The sequence below is a fragment of the Oncorhynchus tshawytscha genome, linkage group LG01 (assembly GCF_018296145.1).
Source record: "Oncorhynchus tshawytscha isolate Ot180627B linkage group LG01, Otsh_v2.0, whole genome shotgun sequence".
Taxonomy (NCBI): domain Eukaryota; kingdom Metazoa; phylum Chordata; class Actinopteri; order Salmoniformes; family Salmonidae; genus Oncorhynchus; species Oncorhynchus tshawytscha.
In genome coordinates this window covers 77,686,378-77,704,846 of record NC_056429.1, presented here as the reverse complement: position 1 = coordinate 77,704,846, position 18,469 = coordinate 77,686,378, and the positions used below count along the sequence as shown (strand labels likewise).

Genomic DNA, 18,469 nt, shown 5'->3' with positions numbered 1-18,469 from the left:
CTTTTTAAGGGAGCATGTGAACACACTCGTTCGGTTAGCAGAGTTGATTAGGCACCAACTGAACTGAAGCATGCTGACGCCTTTACCGTTTCTTATTGAATTATCCTCACTCTGTGTACAATTGTTGACAAACTTAAGTTTGACCTTGTGTTGGTTTCAGGAGTCAACGCCTCCCTCAAAGAGAACTATTTGCAGCATAACTGAGATGGACTCGTCAAATGTCACCTCTAACCAGCGCAGTGTCCTGGGAGGCATTGAAAATTCTCCCCTGTCTTTTGACCTCTTATCTGTCCCAGAGACCCCCGACAGCCAGATCAGAACCTCTCACCCTGCCAGAAAGCCTGAAGATGGGCATCTCTCTCCTATCTGCCGCAGACCGTGCTCCAGAGGGGTCAGCTTAATAAGGGAAAATTCTCCCAAGGCAGCTATGTTCTCCCTGAGGAGTAAGATCAGTCCCCCACCTCAGGTACAGACGAACACCAAGAACAGTAACATGCAACGTTGCTCTGTGAAAAGACTGTTCAGTCCCGATGACTTGCAGGTTGCCAAGCGTCCCAAAACCATGCCAGTAAAGAGGCCCTCTATTAGCCCTTTGCGGAAGCCTCTCCTTCATGGAGAGGAATTCCTGAGCGAATGCTTGCAAGTCATTGGTGACACTCAAAACTCCAAAGGTACGAAATTCCAGCAGGGCACAGGCCTAGTTGTCAAAGCTGTGAATGGCAAGCCATCCAAGGCTGGTCAGATACACTTAGGTTACAGTGTATTTACATCAGGTGCCAAGGAGAAGATTAGAAACGTCATGCCATCATTAAAGCCACTGTCTGTCAAAAGAGCTTCGTCCTTGTCCTCTAATGAGAGCTCTCTCCCCAGCAGCTTGAGTGAATGTGAAGAGGAGTGTGCTTTTACGGTCATTACAGAACAGAAAGATGCCACAGAATATAATGGCTGCCCTACAGACTTGAATACAAGCGGTGGGCATGTGATCTCTACTAGCTTTGAGAAGCCTAGTAGTGTAAAAACTATCCTTCCGTGTCCACCCAATCCCAATAAGAGCTTAATGGAAGTTGAAAACAGTGCTGTCAGAGACCGTGGCACTGATGGGAAAGGAGTAACATCAGAAGACCACCTGGAGGGGCTGGAGGACAACTGGTTTGATGACAAAATGGAGGAGATCTTCAGTAACACTGAGGAGAAATCCAATGCTGGGTATGATGAGCACATCTAACTTAATAGGCATCGTCTCAAAAAAAATTGAATGGATTTTTTAAAATATGCCTGAAATGCCTTGTTGTCTGGTATGGAGTGATATTTGTGCATATGAAATTACCCTTTTGTTGTTTTTCACTAACCAGTAAAAAGAAAGGCATCCCAGACCATGTTATTCTGACCACTGGGCTGCACAACCGCTACTGGATACTAGATGTGCAGGAGATCCATGGTCCTCGTGGCTCTGTGGAGAAACATCTGACCATCACTGCCTCCAAGACCTCCCATTCTACTGAGATTTGTATTCTGAAGGATGGATGGTAATTTTCTGCACAATACATTATTTTACATACCCAAATGAGTGGACAAAACATTAACACCCGCTCTTTCCATGACACATTCTGACCAAGTGAATCGAGGTGAAAGCTATGTTCCCTTATTAATGTCACTTGTTAAATCCACTTCAATCAGTGGAGATGAAGGGGAGGAGACAGGTTAAAACAAATTATTTTTAAGCCTTGAGACATGGCTTGTGTATCAAATGTTATTTGTCACATACACATTTAAAAAAAAATATATATATATTACACACACACACACACACACACACACACACACACATTATGGAACAGCAGGGACTGTGAAGCAACACAAACATAGGCACAGACATGCATTCACACTAACATACGCACTACAAACACATGTGCACATGGATTTTGTACTATATATATATATATTTATTTATTTATTTATTTATGCTTGCATCAGTTACTTGATGTGGAATAGAGTTCCATGTAGTCATGGCTCTATGTAGTACTGTGCGCCTCTGATAGTCTGTTCTGGACTTGTGGACTGTGAAGAGACCTTTTGTGGCATGTCTTGTGGGGTATTTAGGGCCTTATCTCACGCAATTTTTTAAAATCCCAAAATTCTGTTTTTTCTGTAAAAAAATAAAATCTGTGTTCTGTGTTTTACGCTAATTTTATCATCAGAAAGAGTTTCTAATAATGTAAATGAATAAAACGTCAATTTTAATAAGATGTATAATAGTAAATTTGTAATGATGCAATACATCATTGCATAATTTTTTTATTAAGGCAAGTGCTTCAATACAGAGTTCTAAGTTTTTCATTATAAATTTTAAAAACTAATGCAAGAATCTAGGCAATAGGCAAAACCTAGAGTTATACTTATGTAAAGAAAATACGTTTTTGTTTTGTAACACTTGTGAAGCACTTTATTGGAACTTTTATAAATGGAAAAAAAGATTAATGCAAGAATCTAGGCAATAATGCAGCAATGGGTAAAACCTATGGAACTACCTTATGAGCTCCTATGTCTGTCCATTGTAAGTTTTCCATCTATCATAGATATCTCCATTGAGGTACATGATTGTCAGCCTCTGTGTTTAGCTCGGTGAGTGCCTCTCGCTTGTTTGTGTAGAGTCTTGTATTTGCTGAAACTCCTCTGTTGACTGAATTGACTGGGAAGTAGATGTAGGGCACTGCCACTTCTGCAACTCTTGGGAATCTTGCACTCAGGCCCCTCTAGTAATCAGCAAGCTACAAAGCAGGTGAGGGCTCCCTGGACACACAGTGGTGATAGGCAATCCATTCTTCACTGAGCTCTGTTGATGGGCTTGCTATGGGTTTCAGTTGTGTATAGGCTCCAATCTGCTTTTCCATGGCTGGAGCCTGCCTAGGATTGAACACCCTAGCCAGCCTGTAGACCTCTCTGGCTGGATGTGTGTTCCAGTGCTTTGAGAACTTTGAAGGCCAAGTGGAATGCATCATGGAGATGGTCAAGCACCTCCCTCCTCTCTCCAATCCCCATCCTTCTCAATAGCTCATCTGTCTTGGCACCATACCCACATGTTTTTGCTGTTCCATTCACTAGATAAGAGCCCAGATCCTCCATGACATTGTATGCAGACACTGGTTCCTTCCAGGATTGACAGAGCTGTCATCATTTTGGAGCAGCCCTCTGAGATGAAGGTTAGCTTAACATTGAAGGCCTGCACCTTCTCTGTTTCCAGCTGGCTGAGGATGTTTGTGACTGCCTGGGATGAGGACTTTTCTGCCAACAAAAACTCTGTACAGATGAACATGCTGTGCATGGTACTTCACCTGGAGCTATTTCACCTGGAGATCACTGCTTTAGGAGGAGCCTTGGCCTGCACAAACTCCTTCATAATGAGGAAGCTCACCCATCTTCTCTTTCTGGCAGGCTTCTTGAAGAAGACCTCTCATCCATGTCACAAGTGATGCAACTTCAGAAGTATTTGTAGTGCTGCCAGGTCTCACCCACCAGATTGATGACATGGCAGAGACCAGTTACATGGACACTGTTGGGCATCACTCCTTTCAGAACCTCCTTGTATGCCTTCAGGCAGTAGGAGGCATTATCTGTGACTGCCCAGGCATCATTCAGGTTCAGATCGTTGCTGTGGAGGGAGGCTAGTATAGCTTGGGAAAATGTTGAGTAGTTGCTTCTGTCCATGAAAATGACATCCACCAGAAAGTACTGGTTTTCAACACCTGCAATGAAAGATAAGGAAAAACTGTTTTAACCTAAAATAAGTGACAAAATAAGTCATTTCAAGTGTAAACACAATCTAGATACAGCGATAGTTAGCAGCTGTCTGCCTCTCCATTTAGCTGACGTACATCGCTATATTTCACCACGATAGCTCGTTGTTTGGAATGTCACAATTTGCATGCGGACAATTCACATTGCAGAATGTATATGTAGGCTAATGCAACGGTATATCAATGGGCTGTTAAATTAACTCACCAATGACAATGTTTAGACCTCTGCAATCCCTTGCATCTGTTGTCTTGTCAACAACCACCCCAAACCTCTTCCCATGGCTTTTTTGTAGAATGACAGTCATATGTTGGTCGAACACACAGAGCAGGTGAGTTTGACCGAGGCTGCTCTCATTTTCGGGCAATGCTCCTCCCTGTTTGCAATGCTTCACTAGAAACAGCCATAGCTTTCTTCGCTTTTCTAAGGGGATGTCAGACTCGGTGCACACAGCCACAAAGTCCTGAAATAAATTGTCTTAAATCTGCAAATGCGCTTGCACTAGTAATGGTAGTTTGAAGAGGCATGCTCTCGCTAACACAGTGCTTTTCCTTGTTCTTCACATGGGCTTTAGATTTTAAGTGGTCATCGAACATTTTTACGGGTCCAATCAATAGTACGCTGACAGAATTTTCAAAACAGCTTATCGCCTGACTCATAGTTTACTTCTTGGCCATCATAGACGGCCTCTTCTACAAGTTTCTCAGTGACAGCCAAGTTGTGAGGTAACGTAAGGGTCCTAAACCTGACCGACCCCCTCTTAAAACACTCCAATCGAAAACGGAAGTATTTCTCTATGCCTACTTGTCTGTAATTTTACAGTTGTCATTTAGGTTACTACAATAATTAGGCCTACTTTTGATTTTTTTTTTTTTTAAATCAATCAATTTCAGACAAATTATATTATTATACAAATTCCTCGATTCCGTCCCAGTTTTCCGCATTGCGGAAATCATAGGGCCCTAGGTATGCATGGGTGTCCGAGCTGTGCACCAGTAGTTCAAACAGACAACTCAGGGGCATTCATGTCAATACCTCTCATAAATACAAGTAGTGATGAAGTCTATCTCTCCTCCACTTTGAGCCAGGAGAGATTGACATGCTTATTATTATTATTATTAGCTCTGTTTACATCCAAGAACCAGCCATGCTGCCCTGTTCTGAGCCAATTGCAATTTTCCTAAGTCCTTTTTTGTGGTACCTGACCACACGACTGAACAGTAGTCCAGGTGCGACAAAACTAGGGCCTGTAGGACCTGCCTTGTTGAAAGTGTTAAGAAGATAGATTAGCGCTTTATTATGGACAGACTACTCCGTTTTAGCTACTGTTGTACTCCAAGCAGTTTAGCCACCTTGACTTGCTCAGTTTCCACATTATTTATTACAAGATTTAGTTGAGTTTTAGGGTTTAGTGACTGTGTCCAAATTACAATGGTATTAGAAATATTTAGGCGGAACTTATTCCTTGCCACCCACTCTGAAACTAACTGCAGCTCTTTGTTGAGTGTTGCAATCATTTCAGTCGCTGTAGTAGCTGACGTATAGTGTTGAGTCATCCGCATACTTAGACACAGCCAGTGGCGGCATGTCATTAGAAAAGATTGAAAAGGGCCAAGACAGCAGCCCTGGGGAATTCCTGATTCTACATGGACTATGAGGGAGAGGCTACCATTAAAAATGTTATTGCGGGTGTAGCGAAATGATTGTTCCTAGCTCCAACAGTAACTAACAATACACACATTTTTAAGTAAAATAAATAAATGTATAAATATTAGGACGAGCCATGTCAGGGATATGTATATAGGGCATCAGCCTCTAAGGTGTGTGGTTGAGTAATCAGGTGGTAGCCGGCTAGTGATGGCTATTTCAGTCTGATGGCCTTGAGATACTGCAGAAGCTGTTTTTCAGTCTCTCGGTCCCTGCTTGGATGCGCCTGATCTGACCTCCCCTTTTGGATGGTAGCGGGGTGAACAGGCCGTGGCTCATGTGTTTGATGTACTTGATCTTTTTGGCCTCCCTATGACATTGGGTGCTGTAGGTGTCCTGGAGTGCAGGCAGTGTGCCCCCGGTGATGCTTTGGGCAGACCGTACCACCCCTGGAGAGCCCTGTGGTTGTGGGTGGTGCAGTTGCCGTACCAGGTGGTCATACAACCCAAGAGGATGCTCTCAATCTTTAAAAGTTTGTGTGGGTCTTTGAAAATTTGGCCAAGCCAAATTTCTTCAGCCTCATGAGGTTGAAGAGGCGCTGTTGCACCTTCTTCACCACACTGTCTGTGTGGGTGGATCATTTCTGATTGTCAATGATATGTACGCTGAGGAACTTGAAGCGTTCCACCTTCTCTACTACGGTCCTATCTGTGGATAGGGGTGTGCTCCTTCTTCTGTTTCCTGAAGTCCACGATCAGCTCCTTCGTTTTGTTGAGGGAGAGGTTATTTTTATGGCACCACTCTGCCAGGGCCCTCACTAGAGGTCAACCGATTAATCGGAATGGCCGATTTCAAGTTTATTATTTATTTATTTATTAATTATATTGTTTACACCTTTTATTTAACTAGGCAAGTCAGTTAAGAACATTCTTATTTTCAATGACAGCCTTGGAACGGTGCGTTAACTGCCTTGTTCAGGGGCAGAACGACAGATTTTTACCTTGTCAGCTCGGGGATTCATTTTTGCAACCTTCTGTTTACTAGTCCAACGCTCTAACCACCTGCCTTACATTGCACTCCACGAGGAGCCTGCGTGGCAGGCTGACTACATGTTACGCGAGGGCAGCAAGAAGCCAAGTTAAGTTGCTAGCTAGCATTAAACTTATAAAAAAACAATCAATCTTCACATAATCACTAGTTAACTACACATGGTTGATATTACTAGTTTGTCTAGTGTGTCCTGCGTTGCATATAATGGATGCGGTGCCTGTTAATTTCTCATCGAATCACAGCCTACTAATCACAGCCAAACGGGTGATTTAGCACTGTCATTCCACCAAACCTAACCATAAATATCAATGCCTTTCTTTAAAATCTATACATAAGTATATATTTTTAAACCTGCATATTTAGTTAATATTGCCTGGTAACGTGAATTTCTTATAATTAGAGAAATTGTGTCACTTCTCTTGCGTTCCCGTGCAAGCAGTCAGGGTATATGCAGCAGTTTGGGCCGCCTGGCTCGTTGCGAACTGTGAAGTCCATTTATTCTTAACAAAGACTAATTAATTTGCCAGAATTGTACATAATTATGACTAAACATTGAAGGTTGTACAATGTAACAGCAATATTTAGACTTAGGGATGCCACCTGTTAGATAAAATACGGAACGGTTCCGTATTTCACTGAAAGAATAAACATTTTGTTTTCGAAATTATAGTTTCCGGATTCGACCATATTAATGACCAAAGGCTCCTATATCTGTGTGTTTATAATTAAGTCTATGATTTGATAGAGCAGTCTGACTGAGCAATGGTAGGCAGCAGCAGGCTCGTAAGCAGTCATTCAAACAGTACTTTTGTGCGTTTTGCCAGCAGCTCTTTGCATTGCTTCAAACATTGAGCTGTTTATGACTTCAAGCCTATCAACTCCCGAGATGAGGCTGGTGTAACTGATGTGAAATGGCTAGCTAGATAGCGGGGTGTGTGCTAATAGCATTTCAAAAGTTGCTCGCTCTGAGACTTTGAGTAGTTGTTCCCCTTGCTCTGCAAGGGCCGCAGCTTTTGTGGAGCGATGGGTAACGATGCTTCGAGGGTGGCTGTTGTCGATGTGTTCCTGGTTCGAGCCCAGGTAGGGGAGAGGAACGGAAGCTTTACTGTTACACTGGCAATACTAAAGTGCCCATAAGAACATCCAATAGTCAAAGGTATATGATATAGAGAGAAATAGTCCTATAATTCCTATAATAACTACAACTTAAAACTTCTTACCTGGGAATTTTGAAGACTCATGTTAAAAGGAACCACCAGCTTTCATATGTTCTCATGTTCTGAGCAAGGAACTTCAACGTTAGCTTTTTTACATGGCACAAATTGGAACCATCAGGAAGTCCAGGACCTAGTTGCACAAGGTGGGGTTCAGATCCAGGGCCCCGAGCTTGATGAGCTTGGAGGGTACTATGGTATTGAATGCTGAGCTATTGTCAATGAACAGAATTTTGACGTAGGTATTAGTCTTGTCCAGATGGGAAAGGGCAGTGCGATGGTGATTGCGTAGTCTGTGGATCTATTTGAAGTGGGGCTAGGGTGTCCGGTAAGGTGGAGGGGATATGATCCTTAACTAGCTTCTCAAAGCACTTCATGATTACAGAAGTGCGTGCTACGGGGCGATAGTCATTTAGTTCAGTTACCTTTGCTTTCTTGGGTACAGGAACAATGGTGGACAAAGTGGGTGCAGCAGACTGTGGTAAGGAGAGATTGAATATGTATATATATATATATACACTGTATATAAATGTGTACACTATGTATATAAACACTCCGGCCAGCTGGGCTGCACATGCTCTGAGGACGCAAATAGGAATGCCGTCTGGGCCGGCAGCCTAGCGAGGATTTGCACACTTAAATGTCTTACTCACATTGGCCACGGAGAAGGAGAGCCCACAGTCCTTGGGAGCAGGCCGTGTCAGTGGCACTGTGTTATCCTCAGAACAGGCGAAGAATGTGTTTAGTTTGTCCAAAAGCAAGAGGTCGGTGTCCGTGCCTTGGCAGGTTTTCCATTTGTAATACGTAATTGACTTTAGTCACTGTGTTCATGTGAACGTCAATTTTATTCTGAGGCTACACGGAACATATCCCAGTCCAAGTTATCAAAAACAATCTTGAAGCATGGATTCTGATTTATTGGTCAGACAATCGTTGAGTAGACCTTAGCATGGGTCCTTCCTGTTTGAGTTTCTGCCTATAAGAAGGGAGGAGCAAAATGGAGTTGTGATCTGATTTGCCAAAGGGAGGGTGGGGGAGGGCCTTGTAGGCGTTTCAAAAAGGCTAGTAGCAGTGATCTGTTTTTCCTAAGTGAGTACTACAGTCAATTTGTTGATAGAACTTCGGTAGTGTTTTCTAAATTTTTCTTTGTTAAAATCCCCAGCTACAATAAATGCGGCCTCAGGGTATGTAGTTTGCATGAAGTCCAGTGAAGTTCCTTGAGGACCGTCTTGGTATCGGCTTGAGGGGGAATATACACGGCTGTGACTATTTGAGGTATTCTATGTTCGTGAACAAAATGACTTGATTCTGTATGTTATCTCAATCCCACCATGAGTAGTTAATCATGAAACATACACCCCTGTCTTTCTTCTTCCCGGAGAGTTCTTTATTTCTGTCTGCGCGATGTACTGAGAACACAGCTGGCTGTATGGACTGGGACAGTATATCTGGGAAGAGCCATGATTCTGTGAAAAAGTGTCACAGTCCCTGATGTCTCTCTGGAAGGATATCCTCGCCCTGAGCTCATCTACTTTATTGTCCAGAGATTGAACATTAGCGAGTAATATTCTCTGAAGTGGTGGATGGTGTGCACCCCTCCTGAGTCAGACTAGAAGTCCACTCCGAATACCTCTTCTCCGCCGGCGGTGTCTTGGAACAGCCTCTGGGATAAGTTCAATTGTCCTGGGGAGTACAAACAAAGGATCCAATTCGGAAAGTTGTATACCTGGTCGTAATGCTGGTGAGTTACCGCTGCTCTGATTTCCAAAAGTTATTTCCGGCTGTATGTGATATAAATAAAATAAAAAACGGGGTTAATAATGTAAGAAATAATGCATAAAAACAAAATCCTGCAATGTTGCTTCGGAGCTAGAAGCAGAGCTTCCATGTCTGTTGGCGCATCTTGCATATGTGTCATTCAGAGGGTGAATGGGCAAGACAAATCATTTAAGTGCCTTTGAACAGGGTATGGTAGTAGGTGCTAGGTGCACCGGTTTTGTCAAGAACTGCAACGCTGCTGGGTTTCTCACGCTCAACAGTTTCCCACATGTATCAAGAATGGTCCACCACCCAAAGGACATAACATTTGATTTTGTGTCACATGCTCCAAATACGACAGTGTAGATCTTACAGTGAAATGCTTACTTACAAGCCCTTAACCAACAGTGCAGTTTAAGAAACTTTAACTTATTTATTTACTATATGAACCGAATTAAATACAAAAATTCTATATTTTTTTAAACCAGAAGAAAATGGAAAACTAACTATAGCGCAACAATAAAATAACAGTAATGAGGCTATGTACAGGGGGTACCGGTACAATGCGTGGAGGCACAGGTTAGTCGAGGTAATATGTAGGAAGTGTTAAAGTGACTATGCATGGATAATAACCAGAGTAGCAGCAGCATAAAAATGGCGGGGTCGCAATAAAAATAGTCCGGGTAGCCATTTGATTAGCTATTCAGTAGTCATCTTATGGCTTGGGGGGTAGAAGCTGTTAAGCCTTTTGGACCTAGACTTGGCGCTCCGGTATCGCTTGCCATGCGGTAACAGAGAGAGTCTATGACTAGGGTGGCTGGAGTTTTTTGAAATTTTTAGGGCCTTCCTCTGACACCGCCTGGTATAGAGGTCCTGGATGGCAGGAAGCTTGGCCCCAGTGATGTACTGGGCCGTACGCACTACCCTTTGTAGTGCCTTGCGGTCAGCGGCTGAGCAGTTGCCATATCAGGCGGTGATGCGCTTGATGGTGTAGCTGTAGAACTTCTTTGGTCTGAGGTGACGTGCCAAATCTTTTTATTCTCCTGAGGGGGAAAAAGTGTTGTTGTGCCCTCACGACTGTCTTGGTCTGTTTGATCCATGATAGTTTGTTGGTGATGTGGACACCAAGGAATTCAGTTATCAACCTGCTCCCCTACAGCCCCGTTGATGAGAATGGGGGTGCTCGGTCCTCCTTTTCCTGTAGTCCACGATCATCTCCTTAGTCTTGATCACGTTGAGGGAGCGGATGTTATCCTGGCACCACACTGCCAGGTCTCTGACCTCATCCCTATAGGCTGTATCATTGTTGGTGATCAGGCCTACCACAGTTGTCCTCGGCAAACTTAATGATGGTGTTGGAGTCATGCTTGGCCATGCGATCATGGGTGAACAGGGATTACAGGAGGGGACTGAGCATGCACCCCTGAGAGGCCCTTGTGTTGAAGATCAGCGTGGCAGATGTGTTGTTACCTACCCTTACCAGCTAGAGGTGGCCTGTCAGGAAGTCCAGGATCCAGTTGCAGAGGGAGGTGTTTAGTCCCAGGGTCCTTAGCTTAGTGATGAGCTTTGAGGGCACTATAGTGTTGAACGCTGAACTGTAGTCAATGAATAGCATTATCACGTAGGTGTTCCTTTTGTCCAGGTGGGGAAGGGCAGTATTGAATGTAATAGAGATTGCGTCATCTATTGGGACGATATGCAAATGGGGTGGGTTTCTGGGATGGTGTTTGAGCCTTGACCAACCTTTCAAAGCACTTCATGGCTACAGACGTGAGTGCCATGGGTCGGTAGTTATTTAGGCAGGTTACCTATGTGTTCTTGGGCACAGAGACTATGGTGGGCTGCTTGAAACATGTTTGTGTTAGACTTGGTCAAGGACAGGTTTATAATGTCAGTAAAGACAGTTGCCAGTTGGTCAGCGCATGCTCGGAGTACACGTCCTTGTAATCCCTGTGGCCTTGTGAATGTTGACCTGTTTAAAGGTCTTACATGGGCTGCGGAGATCGTGATCACACAGTCGTCCGGAACAGCTGGTGCTCTCATGCATGCTTCAGTGTTGCTTGCCTCGGAGCATCCAGCCAAATTGACAACTGTGAGAAGCGTTGGAGTCGACATGGTCCAGCATCCCTGTGGAACATGTTCGACACCTTGTAGAGTCCATGCTCTGAGTAATTTAGGCTGTTCTGATGGCAGAACTCAATATTAGGAAGGTGTGCTTAAAGTTTTGTACACAGTGTATCGAACTCAAAAGATTTTTGCACGTTTTAGAACGTGATTCTGGGTAATATTGCTCAAGTTTACTTTCAGACAAACAATATAGTTCATGTGAAAATAATAGTACGTCTTGCCTTCTCTAGGGAGTCGACACCAGTGTCCACGGGTGATGTGGTTCACCTGGAGGGCCAATGTGTCTCAGGTACCTGGCTGATAGACAGGGAGTCAGGATTCTTGGTGCTTCTCCCTGACGTGCTCATATCTGGCACTAGCATCGCCAGCGGGATCCGCTGCATGAGACGGGCTGTGCTGGGGGAAATGTTCAAGGTATGACCTTGAAATAACAGGCTCAGTTATCCTATCTGTTTATGAATTGATTGATGACCTTATTGTAATGATATGTAATCCTCACCTTTGCCTTAGTGTTTCGACGGAGGCTCCAAACAGATGCTGAACGGTACGATAGTTCATGACATCTTCCAGAAAGCTGCAATGTCTGGAGACTTCTCTATGGAAAGGCTGCAACTGCTGGCCAACCAAGCCCTGCTCAGCCCCAACTACCTGGGAGACATGTAAGAGTCATTATACCATACAATGCCATCATACATTGACATTGGGAGTTTCTTAGGAAATGTTAAAGGGATACTTCAGGATTTTGCCAATGAAGCCCTTTATCTACTTCCCCTGTGTCAGATGAACTCACGTAGACCATTTATCTGACTCTGTGTAGTTTGAAGGATGTTGCTAACTAGTGTTAGCATGCTAGTAGACAGCATAGACTTGTAGTCATTGCGCTAACACTAGTTAGCAACTTCCTTCAAACTGCACACAGTCAGATAAATGGTCTCCATGATTTCATCTGACTCTGGGGAAGTAGAAAAAGGGCTTCAAAATTCAAAGTATCCCTTTAAAGGTGCAATATGCAGAAATTGCTTTGGTTGTTAAAATTCTAAACAAGCAAGTACAGTGTAGAGAATCATTGTACCATCTAAACTGCTGTGAAAAATATAGTATTTTCTCCTGTTTTGAAGCTGGTGACCAAAAACCGAAAGTAAAAGACACAAAAACTTAACTTCTTGCGTCGAGCCATCCCGGATCCGGGATCGTGAATACAGCCTCAAGCTCATTACCATAACGCAACGTTAACTATTCATGAAAATCGCAAATAAAATGAAATTAATATGCTAGCTCTCAAGCTTAGCCTTTTGTTAACAACACTGTCATCTCAGATTTTCAAAATATGCTTCTCAAACATAGCAAAACAAGCATTTGTGTAACAGCTAGCGCAGCTAGCATAGCATTTAGCGTTAGCATCAGTAGGCAACATTTTCACAAAAAACAGAATCATTCAAATAAAATCATTTACCTTTGAAGAACTTCAGATGTTTTCAATGAGGAGACTCTCAGTTAGATAGCAAATGCTCAGTTTTTCCTGAAAGATTATTTGTTTAGGAGAAATCGCTCCGTTTGGTGCGTCACGTTTAGCTACGAAAAAAACCTGTATCCAGGAGTGTAATTATCCCCACAGCTTATTAGCATAACACAACGTTAACTATTCATGAAAATCGCAAATGAAATAAATATGCTAGCTCTCAAGCTTAGCCTTTTGTTAACAACACGGTCATCTCAGATTTTCAAAATATGCTTCTCAACCATAGCAAAACAAGCATTTGTGTAACAGCTAGCGTAGCATTTAGCATAGCATTTAGCGTTAGCATCAGCAGGCAACATTTTCACAAAAACCAGAAAATCATTCAAATAAAATCATTACCTTTGAAGAACTTCAGATGTTTTCAATGAGGAGACTCTCAGTTAGATAGCAAATGCTCAGTTTTTCCTGAAAGATTATTTGTTTAGGAGAAATTGCTCCGTTTGGTGCGTCACGTTTGGCTACCAAAAAAACCCGAAAATTCAGTCTTCAAAACGCCGAACTTTTTTCCAAATTAACTCCATCATATCGACTGAAACATGGTAAACGTTGTTTAGAATCAATCCTCAAGGTGTTTTTCACATATCTCTTCATGATATATCGTTCGTTGAAAGCCTCCTCTCAATCACTGGATGACTGCGTGCAGCTTGTAGATTACGCACCAATTTAGACAAAGGACCCCTGGTAAATGTAGTCTCTTATGGCCAATATTCCAATGATATGCCTACAAATACGTCACAATGCTGCAGACACCTTGGAGAAACGATAGAAAGGGCAGGCTCATTTCCGGCGCATTCACAGCCATATAAGGAGACAATGGAAAACAGAGCCTCAAAAATTCTGCCCATTTCCTGGTTGATGTTTCATCTTGGTTTCGCCTGTAGCATGAGTTCTGTGGCACTCACAGATAATATCTTTGGAGTTTTGGAAACGTTAGAGTTTTCTTTTCAAAGCTGCCAATTATATGCATAGTCGAGCATCTTTTCGTGACAAAATATTGCGCTTAAAACGGGCATGTTTTTTTATCCATAAATTAAAAGAGCGCCCCCTATATCCAAGAAGTTAACTTAAGCATGGGATGCATACATATAGCGCTCATTGAACAGATTTACCACATGTTAGTCTTACTTTCAATGAGGATGACAGATCTATAATCCTACCAAATTCACATTGAATTGTGGGTGACCCAAAAAGTTACATTTTGCAGCTTTAAGTCTGGGTTTTATTGTAATTCTTCTCAATCCTCCTCATAGGTACACCCTGAAACTGACTCAGGAGGACATGAAGCAGGAGATTTGGGAGTACCTGCCTGCACTGACAGAATGGGCCAGAGATTACCTTCACACCTCTCCACAGGCAGGCAAGAAACTGTTAACTCTCAAATTGTGAGTAGTACCAACTCACCCCACCCCTAACTAATTTGATTCTCCATTCTATATCTTAAAAGATTTTTTAAGACTGGCAGTTTAAAAAATGTTGGTCCTCCCCACCCACAGGCCAAGTGATGGGGCACTGAGCTGGCAGGACTCCGCATGCAGCATTGCTGTCACAGATTTTGTGGACATCGAGGAAAACATTTGGTCGCCACGTTTCGGCCTGAAGGGTAAAATTGACGTGACAGCAGGGGTGCGTATTCATCGCAAGGGCAGGCCTCCACTCAACAGGGTAATGCCTTTGGAGCTGAAGACTGGCAAAGAGTCCAACTCCATTGAACACCGCAGCCAGGTACTACACCAGTGGAACGAACACGCACAGTCTGGCAGTCAGATAGCAAATATTGAGCTCTATGAACCATTCATGTGTTATGACTGCAACAGTGCTCAAACCAATAAAAACTCTTGTTATTGTCCAGGTCATCCTTTACACTCTGATGAGCTTAGAGAGACGCAGTGATGCAGAGGCAGGATTCCTGCTCTACCTGAAGACTGGCAACCTGCATCCTATAGTCGGGAACCACATGGACAGAAGAGGTAAGCCCTGACCACAAAAATCTGTGTTTGGAATTTAATTTTCCATGGGGAACATAGGTTTTATTAATTTCTTTTGAGACAGGACCTCATAGTTGACTCATGTTCTATCTCGCTCTCAGAGCTGTTGAAATTAAGGAACACCCTGGCGCATCACGTTGGCAATAGTATGGAGAAGGAAGGCAAGACACGGATGGCACCTCTACCAGGGATCATCACAGACAGACAGGCCTGCAAGTGGTGTCCCCAGATCAGGAACTGTGCTCTCTATGACAGGTACAACTGCCTTCCTTTCAGAGTGAACTACTTATATGCTGATAGGAGATTCAGGACAACAGCAACTTCATGCCCTTAAAAATCAGCTGGTGTGTGTGTGTGTGTGCGCGCACAGGGCCATTGAGAGCAGGGCTCCAGACTACTACTCCAGTGAGTCACAGCAGTTGTTGGTGCAGCAGGAGAGTGAGCACCTGACAGAGGCACACCTGCTCTACTTCAGCCACTGGCTGCTCCTCTGTGCCCTGGAGACCCACACCATGGAGAGGAAGGGAGGCCGGCACAACATCTGGCTGCAGTCTGCCCAAGAGAGGTCTGGAAGAAATCTATGTATCAGATAATCTATAATCAGATGTGGTTTACATAATGTGACTTACAGAACTGTGAACATTGACAGTGACATATGTGAGCTGATAGTGTTGGGGAGGTGGGCTATAATTGTTTGAAAAAATTACATGAGTTTTCACAATGGATGTTTGTTGAACAATTTATATCTGTAATAATAGGTCTTCAATCTGTTACATTCACTGACAAAATGTACTCTAAATTTGAATGCAAAGACATTTTATGCTAAAAGATTCCGCAACTCCCCTAATGGTGGTCCTCAAGCTTTTGCCGGTGATTTGGTGGTCTAATTTGTTTTTGGTGTCCAGGGAGAAGAGTGGGGGGTGTATGGGAAACATGCAGCTGATTGGCCCAGTGAAGAACCAGTCAGATGGTGTGTATATCCACCGTTTTGAGCGCCGTCGTGGTGGGGAACAGGGTGTGACGGGCTTGATTGTTGGCGACAGAGTTGTGGTGAGCGACCATGATTTGCAGCTAATTGGTGTGGCAGCTGGATACGTCACAGACGTGAGCAGCACTGCAGTAAGCTGCTCCCTGGATCGGTAAGATGGCAGTATCAATGTCTTTCAAAACACGATGGTAATCTGGGAATGAGAGGTTTAGTGAGTTTCTATATACAGAACCAGTCAGAAGTTTGGACACCTACTCATTCCAGGGTTTTTCTTTTTACTATTTTCTACATTGTAGAATAATAGTAAAGACATCAAAACTATAAAATTACATGTATGGAATCATGTAGTAACCAAAAGTATTAAACAAATCAAAAATATTTATATTTTAGGTTCTTCAAAGTAGCCATGCTTTGATGACAGCTTTGCACACTGGTGTTCTCAACCAGTCACCTGGAATGCAATTTCAATTAACAGGTGTGCCTTAATTTGTGGAATTTCTTTACTTAATGCGTTTGAGCCAATCAGTTTTGTTGTGACAGGGTAAGGGAAAGGGGGATACCTGGTCAGTTGTCCAACAATGTATTCAACTGAAATATGTCTTACGCATTTAACCCAACCCCTCTGAATCAGAGGTGCGGGGGACTGCCTTAATCAACATCCATGTCTTCGTAGGGGTGGTATACAGAAGATGGCCCTATTTGGTAAAAGACCAAGTCCATATTATGTCAAGAACAGCTCAAATAAGAGAATAATAAGAGAAATTACAGTCCATCCTTACTTTAAGACATGGAGGGTCAGTCAAACCAGAAAATTAAGAACTTGTGTGAATCAGGCCTTGATGGTCGAATTACTCCAAAGAAACCACGACTAAAGGTCACCAATAAGAAGAGACTTGCTTGGTCCAAGAAACACGAGCAATGAACATTAGACCGTTGGAAATCTGTCCTTTTGGTCTGATGAGTCTAAATTTGAGATTTTTGGCTCCAACCGCCGTGTCTTTGTGAGACGCAGAGTAGGTGAACAGATGTTCTCCGCATGGGTGGTTCTCACTGTGAAACTGGAGGTGTGATGGCGCTTTGCTGGTGACATTGTCAGTGATTTTATTTAGAATTCAAGGCACACTTGACCAGCATGGCTACCACAGTATTCTGCAGCGATACGCCATCCCATCTGGTTTGCGCTTAGTGGGACTATCATTTGTTTTTGAACAGGACAATGACCCAAAACACACCTCCAGGCTGTGTAAGGGCTATTTGATCAAGGAGAAAAGTGATGAGTGCTGCATCAGATGACCTGGCCTCCACAATCACCTGACTTCAACCCAATTGAGATGGTTTGGGATGAGTTGGAATGCAGAGTTAAGGAAAAGAAGCCAACAGGTGCTCGGCGTGTGTGGGAACTCCTTCAAGACTGTTAGAAAAGCATTCCAGGTGAAGCTGGTTGAGAGAATGACAAGAGTGTGCAAAGCTGTCATCCAAGGCAAAGGGTGGCTACTCTGAAGAACCTCAAATAATCTCAAATGTTTAACACTTTTTTTCGTTGCTACATGATTCCATACATGTTCATAGTTTATATATATCGGTTTTAGCTCGTTTTTTTTGTTGCTATTTGTATGTGTATTCATCTGAAGTAGAAGCTGTTCCCCTCATCTCCATAGGGACCTTTCGAAGTGTTCCTCTGATGTTGTGTTCCGACTGGACCAGGACGAAGGGGTAATGGGATTGAGCACCCATCTGGTCAACCTCTCCAAGATGATGAAAAGGTCTCCTTCAAGGTCTGTTCAGTACTACTGCCTGAAATGGAACTAACTTACCTCGTACCTCTAATAGTAGGTATTAACTCATGGCTCCACCTCCCCCTTTGCAGTGAAAGACTAAGGGAGCTGATAGTGGATTTCCACCCTCCTCAGTTCATTGACAACCTTAGCAGTGTGTTGCCCAGGGAAGCTAAGGACACAGTCGCCAACATTCTGAAAGGTGTGTCCCCTGATTGGTCACCCCTGTTCCGCTCTCCTTTGTCTCACTTTAGTTGTTACCTTTTTTATATTAACATTTTATTTATTTGCTAACTTAATTGCAAAGCTCTCCAGTGAACTATAACACTAACTTGGTGTTTCATCTCTGTCTCAGGGCTCAACAAACCTCAGAAACAGGCCATGAAGAAGGTTTTGCTCTCCAAAGATTATACGCTCATAGTTGGGATGCCTGGCACTGGGAAAACCACCACTATATGCACACTGGTAAGAGCAGTGTTTGTCATTTCCCTGTTCTACTTAGATACTCTGGGTGTATTTTGTCAATTCAATCTGGAGTGCCAGAGTGTGCTCAGTGTTGTCACATTGTCCATTTGTAAATTCAGAGCGTTAAGCTCGGAGCGTTCAGAGCGCAC

General features: G+C 43.3%; 1 protein-coding gene across 2 annotated transcripts in view; it reads left to right on the top strand.

Moving 5' to 3' along the window:
* dna2 (DNA replication helicase/nuclease 2) overlaps positions 1-18,469 on the top strand; it is a 33,416-nt gene that overhangs the window by 9,565 nt on the left and 5,382 nt on the right. For both annotated transcript variants that reach the window (XM_024430818.1, XM_024430810.1), the window contains 13 exons: positions 161-1,206; positions 1,353-1,526; positions 11,819-12,002; positions 12,099-12,247; positions 14,358-14,489; positions 14,601-14,829; positions 14,957-15,074; positions 15,194-15,347; positions 15,463-15,657; positions 15,998-16,231; positions 17,739-17,855; positions 17,948-18,057; positions 18,211-18,320. In XM_024430818.1, coding sequence (XP_024286586.1) covers positions 161-1,206; positions 1,353-1,526; positions 11,819-12,002; positions 12,099-12,247; positions 14,358-14,489; positions 14,601-14,829; positions 14,957-15,074; positions 15,194-15,347; positions 15,463-15,657; positions 15,998-16,231; positions 17,739-17,855; positions 17,948-18,057; positions 18,211-18,320 — 2,952 coding nt within the window. The remainder of the gene's footprint in view (positions 1-160; positions 1,207-1,352; positions 1,527-11,818; positions 12,003-12,098; positions 12,248-14,357; positions 14,490-14,600; positions 14,830-14,956; positions 15,075-15,193; positions 15,348-15,462; positions 15,658-15,997; positions 16,232-17,738; positions 17,856-17,947; positions 18,058-18,210; positions 18,321-18,469) is intronic.